The sequence below is a fragment of the Mustela putorius genome, unplaced genomic scaffold, assembly GCF_011764305.1.
Source record: "Mustela putorius furo isolate JIRA1106 unplaced genomic scaffold, ASM1176430v1.1 tig00537295_pilon_pilon_pilon, whole genome shotgun sequence".
NCBI lineage: Eukaryota > Metazoa > Chordata > Mammalia > Carnivora > Mustelidae > Mustela > Mustela putorius.
In genome coordinates, this window is record NW_025422433.1 from 334,677 (window position 1) to 353,934 (window position 19,258).

The 19,258-nt window shown below is 43.9% G+C and overlaps 1 protein-coding gene across 1 annotated transcript; it reads right to left on the reverse strand.

The window, feature by feature from the left end:
* Positions 1–10,195: 10,195 nt before the first annotated feature.
* LOC101693222 (olfactory receptor 10C1) lies at positions 10,196–11,146 on the reverse strand. Its single transcript, XM_004781872.1, has one exon. The coding sequence runs from the start codon at positions 11,144–11,146 to the stop codon at positions 10,196–10,198; it is 951 nt and encodes a 316-aa protein (XP_004781929.1).
* Between the last annotated feature and the right edge of the window lie 8,112 nt (positions 11,147–19,258).

Sequence of the window (19,258 nt, forward strand, 5' to 3'; positions counted from 1 at the left end):
CACTCCAGCTAAATGACACTCTGCAAAGACCAGCACATGGCGAGAGTAAGAAGACGAGCGGTTGCTGGGGATGAGGCAGTGGCGGGGCAGTGAAAACACCCTGCGGCACACTGCAATGAAACAGAGACACGGTAGAACGCATTGATCAACACTTCCAGAATGGACATCACGGAGAGTGACTCCAGCATAAACCTCAGGACACGACAGCGTATCAGGAATGGTTCGGTTTTCACAAAGGTACCGCACCAGGGCAGGAAATCACTAACATAGGAAACTAAGGGAAACTCTATGTGGGGGAGGAGGATATATACCAAATTCGCCGTTTCTGCTTCATTTTCCTAGAACCCAAAACTAGTCTAACATACAACCTATTAATTTAGCCCCTAATCTCCAGTCCCAGGACCGCATGGAAAGAACTTGGAATTTCTTGCTAAGTTAGAACAATAAGAACACTAAACAGAGAGAAAAATCTGGAACTCCCCACGGCTCTCAAGAGAAGACAGGACACAGGCAGGCAAACCAGCTGCCCCGGCACCGGAGGCACAAGCACAGGGAGACAGGGGAGTTAGGACTTACCGCAGCAGAGATGCCAGCAGAAACCACCCCTGAGGGAGAACTAGGGTAGGAGAACCCGAGCTCCCAGGGGCTCCACACAAACAGCCTGAGGTTTCAACTCCGGGGACAAGAGTCAGAGCTCGGCCCCCACCCACTTTAGCTCCAGGAGCGCGACCAGGTGTCCTCAGTAAGGAATGGAGCAAACCTCCCCCACTGGTGTTTGGGGCAGGGCCGGGGCAAATTTGAAGTTGGTAAATGTAGTTAGTTATTGAGGATGAAATGCGCAGTGTGTTGGAACTTATTATATGATTCCTTCTACTTTAGGGAAAGTTTGAAATTTTCCGCAGTAGTAAAAACAATGATAGAAAGCTAAAATAAACGAACAAACAAGCAAAACCTGAAAAGAAAAAGAACTAACCGGAGCAAACTGCTTTCCCCTTAACAAAGCCTGCCCTCCAGGGAAACTATGTAACCAGAGTGGAACCTGGGGCGTGGGGGTTAGGAGACCCAGCTCACCTGCTGAAAAAGAAGTAGCCAAGTCCAGCTGGTCTCCTTGTCCACAGCAAAGACGGGAAAGAGCCAAGTAGAGACCACTCTAGCCATCCTGTACCGCCTAAAAGAAAGGAAAAAAACAAAACAAAACTGAGAAATGCTTATGAAGTGCATAGCTCAGAAGAGACATACATTAAGTAAAAGACTCACTAAAATGTCATGAGGCTTAACCATAGGACTATAGAAGGCTCCCCCTCTCCTCACGCTTCATACTGCAACACCAAAGGTCTATTTTTTTTATTTTTAAAAAGATTTTACTTGTTTATTTGACACAGAGAAAACACAAGCAGGCAGAATAGCAAACGGAGGGAGAGGGAGAAGCACCTCCCCCTGCCCCCGCCCCGAGCAGGGAGCTCTATGTGGGGCTGGATCCCAGGACCCTGGCATGGTGACCTGCGCCGAAGGCACCTGCTTAACCAACTGAGCCACCCCGGGCCCTGCAAAAGTCTATGTATAGCTGGTCCATTCACCGAGTACATCATGTCTGACTATCAGGAAAAAAGAAAGCAGACCAAAAGGGCAAAGAAAGCAATTTGAAGAGAGAAAAAGCATCAGAAGCAGACATGGTAAGGATACTGGGATTATCAGACCAGGAATTTAAAACAACCGTAATTAATATTCTAAGGGAATATGCAAGAATACATGGGCCACGTGAGTGAGAAATGGAAATCCTAGGGACCCAAAAGAAATGTCAGACACGGAACACAGTGTGATAGAAATGAAGAACACCTGTGATGGGCTTGTTAGCAGACTGGACACAGCTGAGGAAAAAAGCTCTGCCTTTGGGATATCTCAATAGGAGCCTCCAAACTGGGGGGGGGGAACACCTCAAAACAGACACAGTACAGTCTGGAGCCATAGCATCAGGGTAGCTCAGGACGGCCTCCTAATAAACTCTAACTTCCGAAGATTTGATGAAAAAGTTGTCCTCAGCATACACACTGAAAAAGAATGCTAATTCAGTTTGTTCATTTCCAAGATTATCCATGGTGAGCCAGGTGGGATTCATCCCTGGGATGCAAGGGTGGTTCAACATTCGCAAATCAATCCATGTGATAGACCCAATCAATAAGAGAAGAACCACATGGTCCTCTCAAATGATGCAGCAAAAGCATTTGACAAAATCCAGCATCGGTTCCTGATTAAAATGCTTCAAAGTACAGGGATAGAGGGAACGCTCCTCAACTTCATAAAATCTATGAAAAACCCACAGGGAATATTGTCCTCAGTGGGGGAAAAGCTGACAGCCTTCCCGTTGGGATCAGGAACACGGCAGGGATGCCCACTCTCACCACGATTGTTCAACATAGTACTAGAAGTCCTAGCAACAGCAACCAGACAACAAAGAGAAATAAAAGGTATCCAGATTGGCAAAGAAGAAGTCCAACTCTCTCTTTTTGCAGATGACATGATACTTTATATGGGAAATCTGAGAGACTCCACCCCCAAACTACTAGAACTCATATAGCAATTCAGTAACGTGGTAGGATACAGAGTCAATGTACAGAAATCAGTTGCTTTCTTACACTCTAACAATAAAAATACAGAAAGGGAAATTAGAGAATCGATGCCATTTACTATAGCACCAAGAGCCATAGGACACTTGGGAGTAAACCAAAACCAGAGAGATAAAGGGTCTATACTTGAACTACAGAGCACTCATCAAAGAAATCAAAGAAGACGCAAAAAGATGGAAGATCATTCCATGCTCTTGGATCAGAAGAATAAACATTGTTAAAATGTCTGTACTGCCCTGGGTAGGTATTAAGGAGGCACGTATTGCGTGGAGCACTGGGTGTGGTGTATAAAGAAGCTTGGAACACTGAAAAAATTAAGTTTAAAAAAAAAAAGAAAATCTGAAAATCATGCTATGTAGATTCCCATATTCTGCATATTCTTAACAGTGTTTAACATAAAATACTAATTTATGCCAGACTGATGTTTTCAGCTTTAGGGATTAGGGGTCCTGTTTCAGCCATTTGAACAGAATCTCAGATCAAACAAGTATAAAAAACTTATTCCCATCACCTCGAGAAAATAGCATAGTTTACACACTTTTTTTTCTTTTGGCCAAATCTTTATACTGTGTTTTTAACAGCAATCACGTCCACCATGACATGAGCAATCAACACATCCCAAAATGCAAATACAAATGCAATGGTGCCATCAGGAATAACGCCATTGCAACCAAGAAAGCAGAAACCGTTTTCCACCTTCATTGCTTTATCGGTGGTTTCAAAGATGGTTTCCACACCGCTATGTGCAGTGCCTGAATGCCGAGAAAGCAAGAGAGAAATTCCATCCGATTTCAAGGGTTCGAATGGTCGTCTTTGTGCTGACCCCCTGGCCCCCAGGCTGGCGGGGGCGTCCATGCGCGGCCCCTGTGTCTGCCATGTTATCCCCCTGCCAGGGCAGTGTCCACCACAGAGCTAGTCCCCCACTTTGGCACTCCTCCAGGCTTGTGGCGGGGTGGGTCGGGGGGAGTGGGCAGCGCTGCTGATCTCCAAGTTGTCTTTAGGGTCACTCGTCGCTTTCCCTGGAGAAGAAAGTTTGTTCACAACCAAAGAGCCCCATTTCCCATCCTGTAGAATCCCAGGAGTCTGGCAATCTTGGTGTCAGCAAGGAGACACCAACCCGAGTTGTAGAAAGTAGGTGAGCAGCTCTCCTGGCCTTGCACAGTACGCGTGAGTAGAGCCGAAGGATGGGCTGACTGTCCCTCCGTCTGCCATCCTGTCACTGATGCCAGAGGTAGCCCTTATGATAACAGAGACACCTGTTATGGGTACGTTTACAGCAAAGTGTGTGTGTGTGGTACCCGTGTGTGTGTTCAGAAGGTGGCGTCCAGTCGATTGCCTTCCAGTGAAACAGAAGTGCAGGCACCCGAGGCGCTTCTCTCTCCGGAGACCTGCCTCTCCTTCTGCTACAGACGGGAAGCTGCCTGGGCAGGAGCTCCAGAGGTGCTGCTGGGTGGACAAGCCAGCCCCCCCGCTGCCCGCAGGACAGGCTGAGCTGACAGGCTGCGCCGCGTGGCTTCTCCGCTGCCTGTCCCAGGTCGGGGAGTGGGATCGAATTTTGCATCACGACCACCCACAGCTGCTACTGCTGGATGGTCATTCTTCCAAGAAGGTGGGGACTTTTCCCTCATGTGTGGAAAAATAAAGGAGATTTATTTTAAAAGTTGAGGGACTCCAGAGCTCGCTCCCTTTAGCAGTGAACAGAATCAGGTGTGCACGAGGTCCAACATTTACTATACTTTTGGCCACAGGAAAATGACCACCTCCTCTTCTTCGCAGATGTAAATCGCCTCGTCAGCATCTTGGTTAAGAGGAATGTGGGAGCAGAGTCTGTTTCAGTGCAGCGTCTCCTTGGAAAATAATGGTTATTCCTGGGACAGAAATACCCCAGGAAAACAGCGTCGTAATGGAGAGTTGCATCAAGCAAAGTGAGGCCACTTACCCACCATCTTTGTCATAGACATGGGGCAGCCCCAATCTTCCCTCCTGACTGTATGGACAAGGGAGCCCAGCAGGTAAATCCACACTCACTTCGGGGGCGTCATGGCATTCAGGGTTGGATTCTAGCACCGAAGGGCATGGCCAGGGAGGCAAACGCTAAAGACTGTGACCGCCGGTACGAGGTTCCTCCCGTTGCTGCGATTCGGGAAGAAGGGTTGACCATGGTTTCATCTCAACAGACGTTCAAAATGCAACTGATGGTTGCCGTGATGCTGAGGAAAATAAACAACTTATTCCGTTTAAACTGGATTATGTAACGATTGTGTGACATCAGGTATAAGGGCTGAGGGCTCTAAGAAATATGTTTTTATTTCTTAGTCAAGGTATTTAAGAGAAAGTCAGAAATTTTCATTGAAGATTTTTCTTTGTTTTTTATTTGTAAGAAAATTGTTCAGATTTGACCCCACAGGTGATTCATCCGCCACAGTCATTTGGAAACCCCAAACCGACCGTTCGGAGGAACAAATGTTTATGACGACATTTCCTGATCTGTGCAACTGAATAGTTTAAGGGACCCTGGTGAGTTTTACACAGTTTACTTTATGAAGTGTCAGCGGACTGCCTTAGATGGTGGAATTCACGTGCTTTTGTGATGAAAGCATATTGAAGCTCATAGACCGTCGGGGTCACTGCAGAGACAGACCATGAATTAGATTTTTCTAGCGAAAATATTCATAGAGACACTAGACCTATGACTCAACTGGGAAGATCACAGAAGTTCTCCTTAATGTTCTTATCATGTCAGCCATTGTTTGCTTCATAGGAAAACAATGGTTATTAACTGTAACCAGGCCTAGCTGTTCCTGTAGGAAACTCGAACTACTCTTTGTGTCTAATTCCGTACACCTTCTCTCTCAGATCCTTGCTCGCCAGATGTATCTTTTAATTTATCTGTTACGTCTATTGTCTATCAGGTACTGCATATACAAAACAGTCATCTTTTCAATTTCTTTGCTTTTTCACAGCATACGCATTGACGGCCTATGTGTTTTATCGTCGGACAGTTTGATGTACGGTTCAAATCTGTTTTGGAGTATGATTGCAATGTGTACTCTGTGTTTCTATATTTCCTTTAATGGCTTTAATGTTTTCATGACTATGGGTTTTATCTTTCTGTCTACCTAACAACTCAACTTATTATATTTTTTATTTTGCATAACTTTGTCCTTGTCTGTTGTTTTTCTCTACAGAAGTCCAGTGTCCGATTGCCAATTTTACTCCATTTATTATTTTTCTATTGGTTATGATACCTGATTTTCTTCCCGTAGGAAGATAACAGGAATGACAAGGAAGGGTGACTCACAATTAGGAAGGACTGAAGGGGACAGATTTTAGCAATCCGGCAGGTTTATCTTACTGGGCTTTTCTGACCAGCCCCAGCTGGAGACAGCCCTCCTCCTGGTTGTCTCTGCCATACACATTCTGACACTGGCGGGGAACGCAGCGATCGTACTGGTCTCCAGCTTGACCCGCGAGCTCCCCATCCCATGTACTTCTTCCTGAAGAACATCACCTTCATCACCTTCTCTAGTCTCTCCTTCCTGGACCTCTGCTTCACCACCAGCATCGTTCTGCACATGCTGTGGAATCTCGAGGGTCCCGAGAAGACCATCAGCTACCCCGGCTGTGTGATCCACCTCTGACTGCCCTGGGGCTGGGCTCCACGGAGTGCGTGCTCCTGACGACCTGCGACCGCTTCAGTGCCATCTGCCAACCACTGTCGTGTTGCAATGCATCTGAAACTTCTCCGGCGCCTGGATGCTGTGGCCTGGACCAGTGGTTTCGTGGAGGCCACGGTTCAGACCACACTCGTCTTCCAGTTGACTCTGCAGCCACCACACAGTGGATGATTTTACGATTTTACGTGCAAGGAGCCTGCCCTGATTGAAATCGCCTGTGTGGACACCGCCTCCCTGGAAAAGAGCTCTCTGTAGCAGGTGTCCTCTGCTCGGCTATACCTCCGGGGCTCATTCTGGTCTCCCGAGGCTGCATCGCTAGGAGTGTGTGAGGATGGAGTCCGCTGGAGGCAGGAGGAAAGCATCTGGGACCTCCGGGTTCCCTCTCCTTGTCACGGTCTTGTTCTTTGGGACTTCCGTTTCTGTCTCCATGCAGCCCAAGAGCAAGGACACACAGAACCACCGCAGTTTCCTCAGCCTCTTCTCCACTGCAGTGACTCCCTCACTTAACCCTTTGATTTACGCCTTGAGACACGAAGAGGTTAAGTGGGCTCTGAGAAGGTTGCTGGGGAGAGACCCCCATCGGGGAAATGTGAAATACACTCACACAAGCCCCCAGAGACCGAGGACTTTCAACATCATCTAATTATGGCTTCTCGCGGCATTTATAAGGATCACAGCTTAATCTCCAAAATAAAATAGCTGTGAATTTTCCTTTCCATGGCATCCTGAAGTTACAACTCCAAATCCTTCTTATCCTCCGTGCCAAAAATGTCATGCCTCTTTTTCTGGTTATTTCATGAAGATTCTTTGAATAAATAAATAAATATTTATAGCAATGCACGTGGGTATCTGAATTACACTTTCATAAATCCTGGATTTCTTGCTCTAGGAATTAACTAATGCCATGCCTGAACAGTTATGGTAAGTCTAGTGCCTCATCACAAAATTCAACCTTCCAGCTCCCGGCGGGAGAGCCATGGTCACAGCTGGGTCAGTCTGGGTCTCCCTGAGGACACGGCTTTGCCGCAGGCTCTCCCTCTGCAGCTTGCCTGAGTGCAAGGGCCCTGCAAACCCACAGCGCCTGACAGTATGTCTTCGGCTGGCTGTCCTTGATTCTGTGCACACAGAAGAGCATCTGGGGTTAAGGACACTCAGGGATTTGTCTGACCTCTCCCACCCACAGAGAAAGCCACCAAGAAAAAGGGGGCCATGAGACTCAGGAATTCTCTGCTATGCATGTCTCGTCACTACAGACTTGCTCCTAATCTCCTTTGATTGACCCTTTAATGCTAGATCTGAATCTAAGACACATATGCAAATGCATTTTAAGTACTCTCATTAAATCTGAATATTTAAATCTCACAAAAGTCAGATTTATTTACAAATAAAAATGATTGCCTTTGTCATATTTAATATTCCTTTTGATTGATATTGTAACTGCACAGAATTTATAAAATTGTTGTCTTTGTATTGAATATAAAGTTTTTACTGATTCTAGTAACATACTTGAAAATGCTGGTAATTTTTTAAATTTGAAAATATTGGATTTGTTTTCCCTACTTTCATTGTAGTTGTTGATTTACAAAATATTATCAAATCCTTTTTGTCTTTAGTTCTAGAGCCTGCTGAGACACGGACATATGCCCCCTCTGAAAAGATCTCACACATTAGAAAGAAGCCTGAGCACCAGGGCTGTCCCTTCCCAGCAGAGCTATCCTTCAGTCTTTTCACTCTTAGTTATTGTGGGGAAAGAAGCTGCAGGGAATCAGAATTAATGGAAGGAACTTTCCTGGAATTCGTTCCTGCACCAGACCACCCGTACCCAGCACTGGTCCTTGCTGACGTCTGGGGACAAGCGGCTCCTTGGTCTCCACGTGTCACAGGTAGTTTCTAAGGTCAGACATTACACAAACATTGAAGGATCTTGAGCTGCCTTTCTATACAGTCAGAATCCGGTAAATGGTGGGTATCCTCCGGTTGGTGCTACTGTCGGAGCTGGTGCTGAGGAGAACCAAGTCCAAAGCCTCTTTGAAACCAAATGACACAGGGTTTGAGGACCAAAGTCAGCAAAGAATTTCTCCCTTATTAACAGTCGGGAGTATTGAAGAGAGAAGATATGGAGGATAAGTTAATTCATGACAATATAGATATTTAAAACAAACATTAAATGTTCCAGAAGATGCATTTTTGTACTTTTTACATATTTTTATTATTATGTTCAATTAGCCAATATACAGTACATTATTAGGTTTTTTAAAATTTTCCACTGCTTTCAGAATAGTATATGTTTTGACAACATAATCTGTCACAATAAGGGACTTGAGTGTGTGTGTGAATGTGTGTGAGTGTGTGTGTGTGTGGTTAGCAAAAGGCTAAAATAAAGTAAAATAAATAGGTACATTTTTTATTCCTGCATGGAAGGAATATATATGAAATGAATTTTAATCTTTACATTTTTACATATTTTATAAATTGGCTCTGAAAAGCATTATTATATTTGTTTTAGTAAAAATGTCCACAATTAAATATTTCAATATTTGTATTATACATAAATTACTTGAATGAGTTGGCCAGTTTTTGTTTTGTTTTGTACCTGCTTTATTTGAAGAATACAGATCGAGTTTTTGCTAAAATATGGATATCTGGCAAAACACACATCTTGGTCATTAGAGAATATCACTATTATCCTCTGATAAAATTATCACATTGATCTTTTTGAGCTAATTGAGATTTATAACTCGAGTAAAACTGCACGTCTTTAAGGTGTATAATGTGATGATGTGATACACATTTGTATTGTGAAGTGATTAGCACAAGTTATTAACACACAGTGTCACCTCACAGCAATTGTGTGTGTGGCAAAAACACTTGAGGTTTACTCTCTCAGCACTCGTCATGGGTACAATATAGCATTGGTCCTAGGGCACCTGGCTGTCCATCACACCCAGAGCTTTCCATCGCACACCGTGACTGAGGCACAGACCTTCACTCTATCCTTTTACAGCTCCCACAGGAGTAGCTGCCGGCCCTCATACACGCCAGCACCTCTCCGAGAACCAGGCGCTCACATCCCAGGCAATGCCCTTCAGCTGCCTACAGCTCATTTCTCTTCAGAGCAAGTGTGTGGTGGATTTCCAAACACGTGGAGTCAGAATTCATTTGCACATATGCACGTTTTGTAAATTACATAACAATATTTTAAATTATTTAGGGTAATCATTTTTAGTTCATTATTCTCCTTGAATTTAAATTTTCCTTTTAAAGGCATTTTCACCATAGAGACTCTTGATAAGAATATCCCACTTTTTTCTTTTAATCTTCTGAAACAAATACCTCTGACACATGTTTACTTTTTTTTGGCATGTTTATGTATTTTTACAGTACATGCGACTCACAGAAAGAATTAATTCTATATCATGTAGCAACAATTAAGGTTGAAATGTTTTAAATATTTTTTATGGAGGGAAATAATGTGCTTCACGGAGTTTTAGGGAATTGAGAGTCACATGGGACCAGAGACTGGGGCAGAGTCGGATGGGATCCTCAAGGGCTAGAAAATGCCTAAGAGTCCAGAACGAGAATTGTCCGGATTTCTGAGATATAAACTAGCAATCTGTTCAGAAAGCCCAGATGGGCATTTTTTGTAAAACTGTCTAGTGTTGGACTCACCTGTTGAGATGCTTTGGTAGCCAACTCCCTTCCGGAATCTGGCGATCAGAAGTTCGACTGAGAGTACAGAGGTGTCTCCAAAATGACTCTACCATCGTTAAAGAAGGTCCTTACAAAATAGGTTGCTGAGAGCCTTGACTTTGTTTCTTTCTTTATTCTTGGATTGTGTGTGCATTTTTTCAAAGAACAGATTTTCCTGGTCCCCTGGTATCTACCCAGTCAGAGTCAGAACTTTCTCTTACCCAGGGTTCTCCGGAGAGCTGCCTTGACCTCCTTGTTCCGTAAACTATAGATGACGGGATTGAGCATGGATGTCACCACGGTGTAGAACAGAGCTAGAAGTTTATCTGTTCCTGGTGAATGGCTGGCCTTGGGTCTCAAGTAAGTGACAGACCCCGAGCTATAGAAGAGCGTCACTACAAGCAAGTGGGAAGAGCAGGTGGAAAGAGCTTTACGGCGGCCCTCGGGGGAGGGCATGTTCAGCACGGCAGCCAGGATCCTGCCATAGGAAGCAATGATTAGTAGAAACGGACTGGAAATGCAAAGAATGGCCGCAACAAAGACGGCGGCCTCGTTATGAGATGTATCCCCACAGGCAAGAGCCAGGATAGGGGGGAGGTCACAGAAGAAGTGGTCTATTTCACAGGGGCCGCAGAAGTTCAAGGAGAAAATGTAGTTGGTCTGGCCCAAGCCTACCATGCAACCCACCCCCCAGGAAGCGACTGCCAGCTGGGCACACACCCCCCGGCTCATTCGCGTTGCATAGTGCAGTGGGGAGCATATGGCCATGTAGCGGTCAAAAGCCATGGCTGCCAAAAGACAGCACTCACTGATACCAAAAAATGTGAAGAAAAACATCTGCGTAGCACACCCCTCCCGGGAGATGCCCCGGGCCTCACTCGCGAGGCTCTGCAGCATCCTGGGTGTGACCGAGCACGTGTAGCCAATCTCTAAGAGAGACAGGTTGGTCAGGAAGAAGTACATGGGTGTGTGGAGGACGGGGTTGGTCCAGATGGCAAGGGTGATGAGGGCATTGCCCGTGAGGGACGCTAAAAACATGAGTAGGACGAGGGCGAATAAAAGGAAACACTGTTCAGGGACCTCCGAGAACTTGGCAAATACAAAGTGCTGGACGGACAGGCTGTTGTCCTGCCACAGGGAGCAGCTGAGGTTCATGACCTGGGGAAAAGGACAACAAGGCAAGTGTCATTCAGCTCTAAGTGCAAATCTCTCTACTGCTTGTCGTAAGTCCGAGAGATACATTTCTGACCTGCGATTCCAAAAATCAAAAAGCTTGGAAATTACACCCGTTCTCACAAGTTTACAAACCAAATCCTGTTCCGTGTTCATGAAGCTACCGTATCTGCTCAAAAATATACCAAGTCGCACTGAAAAGAAATTTAAAAAATAAAAAAAATTTTTTTTTTAAAGAGACAAAAACACACCTAGTCATCAAGCATAAAATTGGGGGAAAAATAGTTTAAGCTCAATTCCTTCTTCATTTCTCCAACTAATCCGTTGTTAAATACTTCCAGACAAAGATTTTCTCACACCTGTCTTTTTCTCCATTTTTCTTTTGCCACTGAATTCATCACACATTCATTCAGCAAGTGTTTTCTGAGCACAAAGTATTCTGCACTTACTACTTCAGGTCCTGAAATTTAACAATAAAAAAAACAAAACAAAACTCAACATTTCCTCCCAAATGAAACTTATTTAGTGAAGGAAAGCAGAAATTAAATGGGCATTCAATGAATAAAGAATTGCTGTAATTCAGAGCGTTAAAGCCAGTGTCCCGGGGACTCGGTGTTGGAAGGGGGCTTGAGGCATGGCGCAGCAGCCGCTCAGGTGCGAGGACCCCCACACGCTCTCACACCACACTGACCCTGCACGCTGAGCTCCCTGCTAAAGATGATAAACTTCTCTACCTTTCATACTTCTCATCTGCCAGCCTTTTCCTATCACGGGGTTTTTTGCTAAATGGAAGTTGCCACTGCCTTCAAGTTAACATTCAAATGTCTTCATGTAATTCCTGCAAATCCATGGATTGGCTCACCACCTATTGATAAAAACTTTGTTCTTACCCTGTAACCAAAGGACCTCTTAGTACAGTATATCCAGCCACACACACTAGCAGCCTTTAGCATGTGCCTTGCTTGCTTGATTTCCTTGTCTTTGTGCTCATTTTCTTGCAGGGGCTTGACATCTGCCTCCTTGACTGTCCACCTAGTCTCCTGCTCAGTGGGCTCAGATTGCAGGACAGTGTCTTCTCCTCTCTGGAAACTTCCCCACTGCTGCGCTGCCTCACCCCCATACTCGGCCGGGAAACCCCTCCATGTGTCCCCACCACTCAGTGACCTCCAGGAGAGCACCATCATAGCACTCCAAGGACAACCAATTGTTCATTTCTTCCTGAGCATAGCCTGGACACAGACGTGGAGAGCAGAGCTGCACTTCTCAACTTTACTTACCATTTTACCCACTACACTTAGCAATGAATAGGTTCTCCTGTAACGAGGAAAAGCTGGAACACTAAGCTCTCCTCTGGCTGCCCATGCACCTGCCCATGGCTGCCGAGTGTGTTTTCTGAAGTTAATTACGATAAAGCTCATCTCCCTCAAATGTCTCAATGTGACAGTTGTCTCTCAACCTAATACCTAGGAGTTCCTGACAAAACATTCCTCATTCTTCTTTGTGGGTGTACTGCCGTTTGGCTTTTCTTTGGAAACGTCATCCAGCCCGAGTCTGAGGAATGTTTGCCATGGAAAAGGCAGACGACCAAGGAGGTTTTGCGTCCGCTGCTCTGACTCGACGTGTCCATTGGCATAACGTGAGACCGTGTTTACGCTACGTTTGTTTAGAACACATCATTGTTTATCCCACAGGAATACTTGTTGCAGGTAAATATAACCAAAAAATGTACTTTTTGAGGTCCCAAGTTACTATGAAAAGACAAATATATTAGGGGCATTCACAAAAGATACATACAAGAACATCCATTTTTTGCACGTGTACATCCATCCGTACACCCACACACAAAAGCACACAGATCCAAATCCGTACTTAGGAGCATCAGAATTAAGAGTATTTTGGAGATATTCTATCTGGGTTCAGATCCTAACACAGCCATTTAATGCTGGGCCAAAGTTAACATTTAAACTATCTGTTTCCTCAATTTTTCCACTTATTAAAGGAGATTAGAGTGGCATGTTCCTCATGGGGTTGCTGTGAGGATTAAGTGAGTTAATTCCCATAAAACACTTAGGAAAACGATTCAGTGCTCAGTAAGTATCGGCCATTGTGCTTGCGTCCATGTGTATGTTACTATAGGTTCACCTCCACAAACTCCCGCTTGTGGAATTTCTTTTTATCACCGTCTCTAATCATCCCTCTTGACGTTCATCCCCCTTCATGTTTTGCCATGCACATGCCGTGATGGAGAGAAGAATGGCAGGAAATACGTACATACATATATACATACACACACACAAACACAAAACTGCCACCCAAACATTATGTCCTGGGAAAAGATGGTGGTGTTATGGATCATTTGAATCTACTGCTTTGCTGTAATTTACTCTACTGAGCCTTGCAAAAGTGCCCAACGTTAAGGATGGGAACAAGGGAACACTGAAAAAATAAAATAAAGTTAAAAAAAAAAGGAATAGTCACAGATATATGAAGGTTATGTATCTATAAGCATAGTATATGGTGATCTAACACTTACCCAACAAATATTGCTTGCAACTTTAAATACCTGTGCCTTGTAGTAATATTTGCAATTAAATTGGGATTAAAAATGTTTTAAATATGGCAAAAAAAAAAAGGGATGGGAACAAGCGGAACAATTCAAAACTGCAAAATACGAAGTAACAACTCTGCACAACGACAGGGATCCCAATACATGTGACTGTTGGAAACCCTGCTCACATGTCACGTAGTCAAAGTAGCCATACATATATTATAGCATTTGTAGGCATCTTCCTGACATAGTAGTTTATTTTAATATGTGTGGGTCCCATGAGGTAAGGTAATTCAAGCAAGGCTGAAGCAAAGAAAACAGGTCATGATTGCTTATATATATATTTTTTTTTTGACCCAAAAGATTCTCTTAAACATCCTAACTCTACAGTAGTCAGATTCTCTGCTCCCTCCCTAATGGTCATTTGGCTTGACATGGAAATAGGTAAAATCTTATTTTTAAAATTACACCTGCTATTGTTTTCATGAGTTACTCTCCACAGACCTTAGACTGGGGGGACTGGGGTCCATGTAGTAGCAACCAGCTTTATGTACATACCAAAACAATTTATTTTAATCACTGCTATGGAAAGAGTGAGATACTTGAAGCAGGTGCCAGGTGTCTCCAGAAAGAGCATTAAGCCAGTAGAACCACTGGATTTGAACATGGCTTCTGTCCCTCACCTGACATATTTTCTTGACTTAAAGTTTCTGAATCATCATTTCCATGTAAGTGAAGGATGATGAAGCCCTTTCCTGTCTTTCTTGCTGTGTTGGTTAGAGTTAAAAATGCAAACTGTAGAGCCAAATCGTGAAGATAAGGTAAGAAATGGCCTTAGAATGGAGTTTATCAGCATCAAAACCTCTTGTCTTTTAAAACACCATGTTAAGATGTGGAGAAAGGGGAACCCTCTTACACTGTTGGTGGGAATGCAAGTTGGTGCAGCCACTTTGGAGAACAGTGTGGAGATTCCTCAAGAAATTAAAAATAGAGCTTCCCTATGACCCTGCAATTGCACTACTGGGTATTTACCCCAAAGATACAGATGTAGTGAAAAGAAGGGCCATCTGTACCCCAATGTTCATAGCAGCAATGGCCACGGTCGCCAAACTGTGGAAAGAACCAAGATGCCCTTCAACAGACGAATGGATAAGGAAGATGTGGTCCATATACACTATGGAGTATTATGCCTCCATCAGAAAGGATGAATCCCCAACTTTTGCAGCAACATGGACGGGACTGGAAGAGATGATGCTGAGTGAAATCAGTCAAGCAGAGAGAGTCAATTATCATATGGTTTCACTTATTTGTGGAGCATAACAAATAGCATGGAGGACAATGGGAGATGGAGAGGAGAAGGGAGTTGGGGGAAATTGGAAGGGGAGGTGAACCATGAGAGACTATGGACTCTGAAAAACAATCTGATGGTCTTGAAGGGGCAGGAGTGGGATGTTGGGGGAACCAGGTGGTGGGTATTAGGGAGGGCATGGATTGCATGGAGCACTGGGTGTGGTGCAAAAACAATGAATACTGTTACGCTGAAAAGCAATAAAATAAAAACAAAAACAAAAAAACAAAAAACACCATGTTAATGAATTCATAGGACACTGCATGGAATATTCTCTATTATTATCAATATCTATTGTTATATTATATACAAAATAAAGGTGTATCTTATTACTATAAATGTCTATATATTATTATCAGTGTATAAAAGTTTCCTATGAAGAGTCCCTGATTAAGCAAATGGCTCTGTCATATAATCTGAAGATACAGGAGTTTCATGCTCTATGAGAAATTCTATTTGTAGATCCCCATTCAACATAATAAAGATTAAGTGGTCTTTGAATGCAGGTGAGATTCTGAAGGTTTACACATTGAGGTGGACTTTCAGTGTCACTTGGACATCGAGAGAAATAGAGAAATAAGGCAATGTCCATGGCTCAGCTTCATGGGCTTCCTCGCCCAGCCCTGAGAGCCAAGACAAGCACTCAGTATGTGATTCTGGCTTGGAAATAACCCAGCACAAGTGATTCATTTCGGGTCGTTCCCACACAATTAGATATGTTGCTTGAGTTCTCAGCCTCTTATGAATCTCTGTTTTCATAACAAATGTTTATTTCTCCTATCCACCAAAGGAAAACATGGTAAATGTTATTGGACATTATAACTGAAACACTACAAGAAACATTTAGTAAATATCAATCCTCATTAGTATGAAATTTTCACTTCTGAAATGTCTTTATGTAAATGGCTCATTAAAGATGATAGAAATGATTACCCACTGCTTTCCACAATCTCCCCAGTCACTGCACCGAGGATCTGATAACAAGGTTATGCCTTATCACGATGCAGCAGAAACTATTTTATCATTCGACTGGACTCAGGTGTGCAGGAGAATCCAGGCATTTCCTTCCCCAACAGTAACAGACAGTTCCTATGGAATAATTAATTTAGAACAATTCACAGGAAACTTATGACAGGAATACTGGTAAACTGAGTAAGTTATACTCTTTGGAGAAGGAAAAAACAGCTGATTATGGTTACGGTCAGCATCGAAACATGCTTCGAGCTTGGCTGTTATGTTCATATTGGAATCCGTTGTCTTCCATGGCCCTTTTCTTAAGATATCTCTTGTGCCACATACCTGTAATCCTAACATTTAAGGGAAACACTAGATAGTTGTTGCTTCTGATAAGCCACTCCCTGACTTTCTCTGCTCTGTCCCCTTACCTTACAACCTCTCACACTCCAGATGATGTCAGTCTCCCAGTCCTCTTAGACTCTGCACCCAGAAGCTTTTGTGGTAGTCAGTGCTGCATCCTGTCTCAGGAAGCCTGTGTGTCTCAGGGGAGAGCATCACGTAACCTGCAGCCATGCCCGCCACACTCCCTTCTCCCCCCACCGCAGAAGCGTGCAGGGCTGTGCTCATCACTGGGCGATTCAGTTGAGCCTTCCTCCTTCCTGAAAAACCCTGGCGTAGGAACATGTTATATTTCAATTCTTCTTGTTCTGGATCTGTACCCTTCCCCCTCCCAGAGGAGGCACATTTTCTTTTCACTGGAGAGTGTAGGAAGATGTTTGATTCTGTCTCTCAGTAATTGTCATAGGCAGGTCCGTCTCTCTCTGTTGGTGAGTGCTAACGTTTAGGAGAACAGAAATCAACATTAAAGGATAGAAAAGTCAGTAGTTAATATAATGAATAGCTTATACTTTGGAATTCCCTGTAAAGAACTTAGTGTCCCAATAGCTCTTGGTGGTGGAGAAGGGGACCCCTTTTCAATGAGTCCCCTGCATTTAGTTGGATATCTGCCAGGCGATTTCGAACACCTATGAAATCATTGTGAGTTCTAAGAATATATATCAGGATCTCTAGAAGCAGAAAAGTGACTGCTTTTTGCAAGGTTGGAAGCGTGGAGTCATGAATCCACAGGGAAATATCAGAAGAGAAACAGAAGGGGGAGGCAGCCTCCATAAGCCGGCTCCTGGAAGATGAGAGAACACCAGAGTGCAAACTCAGAACCCGTAGAAATCTGCTCTAGGACAGACATCCCTCTCTGAAAGGGGCTCTGGAAATGAAAAGGCAGAATTCTAGGTAGAGCACTGTGGTCTCAGGATACGAGGGACCTCAGAGAAAAGGGGGAGCCTGAACTGGTAGACTGACATCGCACTGGAGCCAGGAGGAGCTTACGGTCAGCAAGACCAAGAAGAGGCCCTCAGCTTGGATTGCCAGAAACCGAACCCAGTGGGTCGCCATCCACTCTTTCCTTGAACAGTTTGAAGAAGATGTGAAACCTGAACATAGGACTGGGCAAAAAATCGCGGAGCAGTAGTGGCCGGGAAAGGACTTTAGGGTGGAACACAGACCTGATTCTGGAGCTTTGGGTGTGTGCGTGACCCACAGCTACTTGGCGGTTTTCAAGGCACAAAAGGCCCCTTAAAACACTTCTGAGAGATTGCAGTGGGCACGCACTGCAGGAGGCTATGGTTTGGGGCACCTACAGAAGTGGGGACTGTTTATCCCAGAGGGTTTATTAAAGAGGGCAGAATGCAAATTTTCTGCTCTGGCCCAGAGGTTTGGCTGTGGCCATGTTGGCCCTGATCCCCTGAAGAGGTGTGGAAAGACCCCAGGGAACAAAAGCCAAAAAGAGGGCCAGTTTCTACTGAGCCCATCTCCCTGACAGAGTGTGGGGCAACTCTGCCCAGGCGGGGATACCTGAGAAACAGTGAGGCAGGCCCCTCTCCCAGAACACAGGCTGGAAGGACAGGTGGAAACAACCCTATGACCCCATAAGACTGTAAAATCCCACTGCCCGGGGAAATTGTATATTGAGCTCCAGGCGTTGCCTCAAGGCTTGTCTATTTTCAGATATAATTCTTTTCTTTTCTTTTTCTTTTCTTTTCTTTTCTTTCCTTCTTTTGTTCTCCTTCTCTCCTGCCATTTCCCCCTGCTGTATTTTCCTTCATACCTTATCCTCATTTCAACTAGATGTCTATTACACCAACTCACGATTCACAGTGTCTTTGAACTTGTATTTTTACACACCTATTTTTTAATAGACATAGCCTTTATTTTAGCCCGTGTTTCACTCTATTCTGTTTTCCCTTTTTATATATACAAGTTTTACTTTCCTCATAATTTTGGGATGTAGTGGCCTCTAAAACACACACTAAAATACACCCAGGGAGAACTGAAACACCCTGCTTTGTCCACACTGAGAGTTATGGCCTGCCTTCCCATCTCCTCTTTTTTGAGATTATTTCTTTATTTTTAAATTTTTTCTGTTTTTTATTTTTACTCTTGTGTTTCATTTTAGCTTTGACTTTTTAGTGGTGGCAACTGACCACTCTGGATTTTGCTAGGGTACATCTATCTTGGGTCGGGTTGATATTTTAGACTCCACCCATTTGCTCATCCATCCCTCAATAGAATGACTAGGAGGAGGAACTCCAAGTAAGGAAAAGAACCAGAGACAATGTCCTCTGCAACAGAAAAAATGCATATAAACAAAAGGAAGATGAGAAAGATAGACTTCAGGAGAGCAACCATGAAGTCAATAGCAAGGCTTGAGAAAAGTATTAGTGGCAATATAGATTCTCTAAGGGCAGAAATGAGATCTAATCAGGCTAAACTTAAAAATGCTGTGAATGAGATGCTGTCTAAACTGAATAACAGCAAGGGTAACTGAGGCAAATAATGAATTAGTGAGCTAGAAGAACAGCTAATAGAGAGGAAGGAAGCTGAAGAAGGTAGGGATAGGCAGCTAGTAGCACATGAAAATAGACTTAGAGAGATGAACAACACCGTGGAATGTTTTAATGTCAGAATTATTGGGATCCCTGAGGGGGAGGTGGGTAAGAGAGAGAGAAAGAGGACTAGGAGATATATTTGAACAAATCACAGCTGAACTTCCCTAATCTGGGGAAGGAAACAAACATTCATGTCCAAGAAGCAGAGAGGACCCCTCCCAAAATCAATAAAAATAGATCAATATCCTGACATGCAACAATGATGCCTATAAATTTTAGAGCAAAGGAAGCTATCC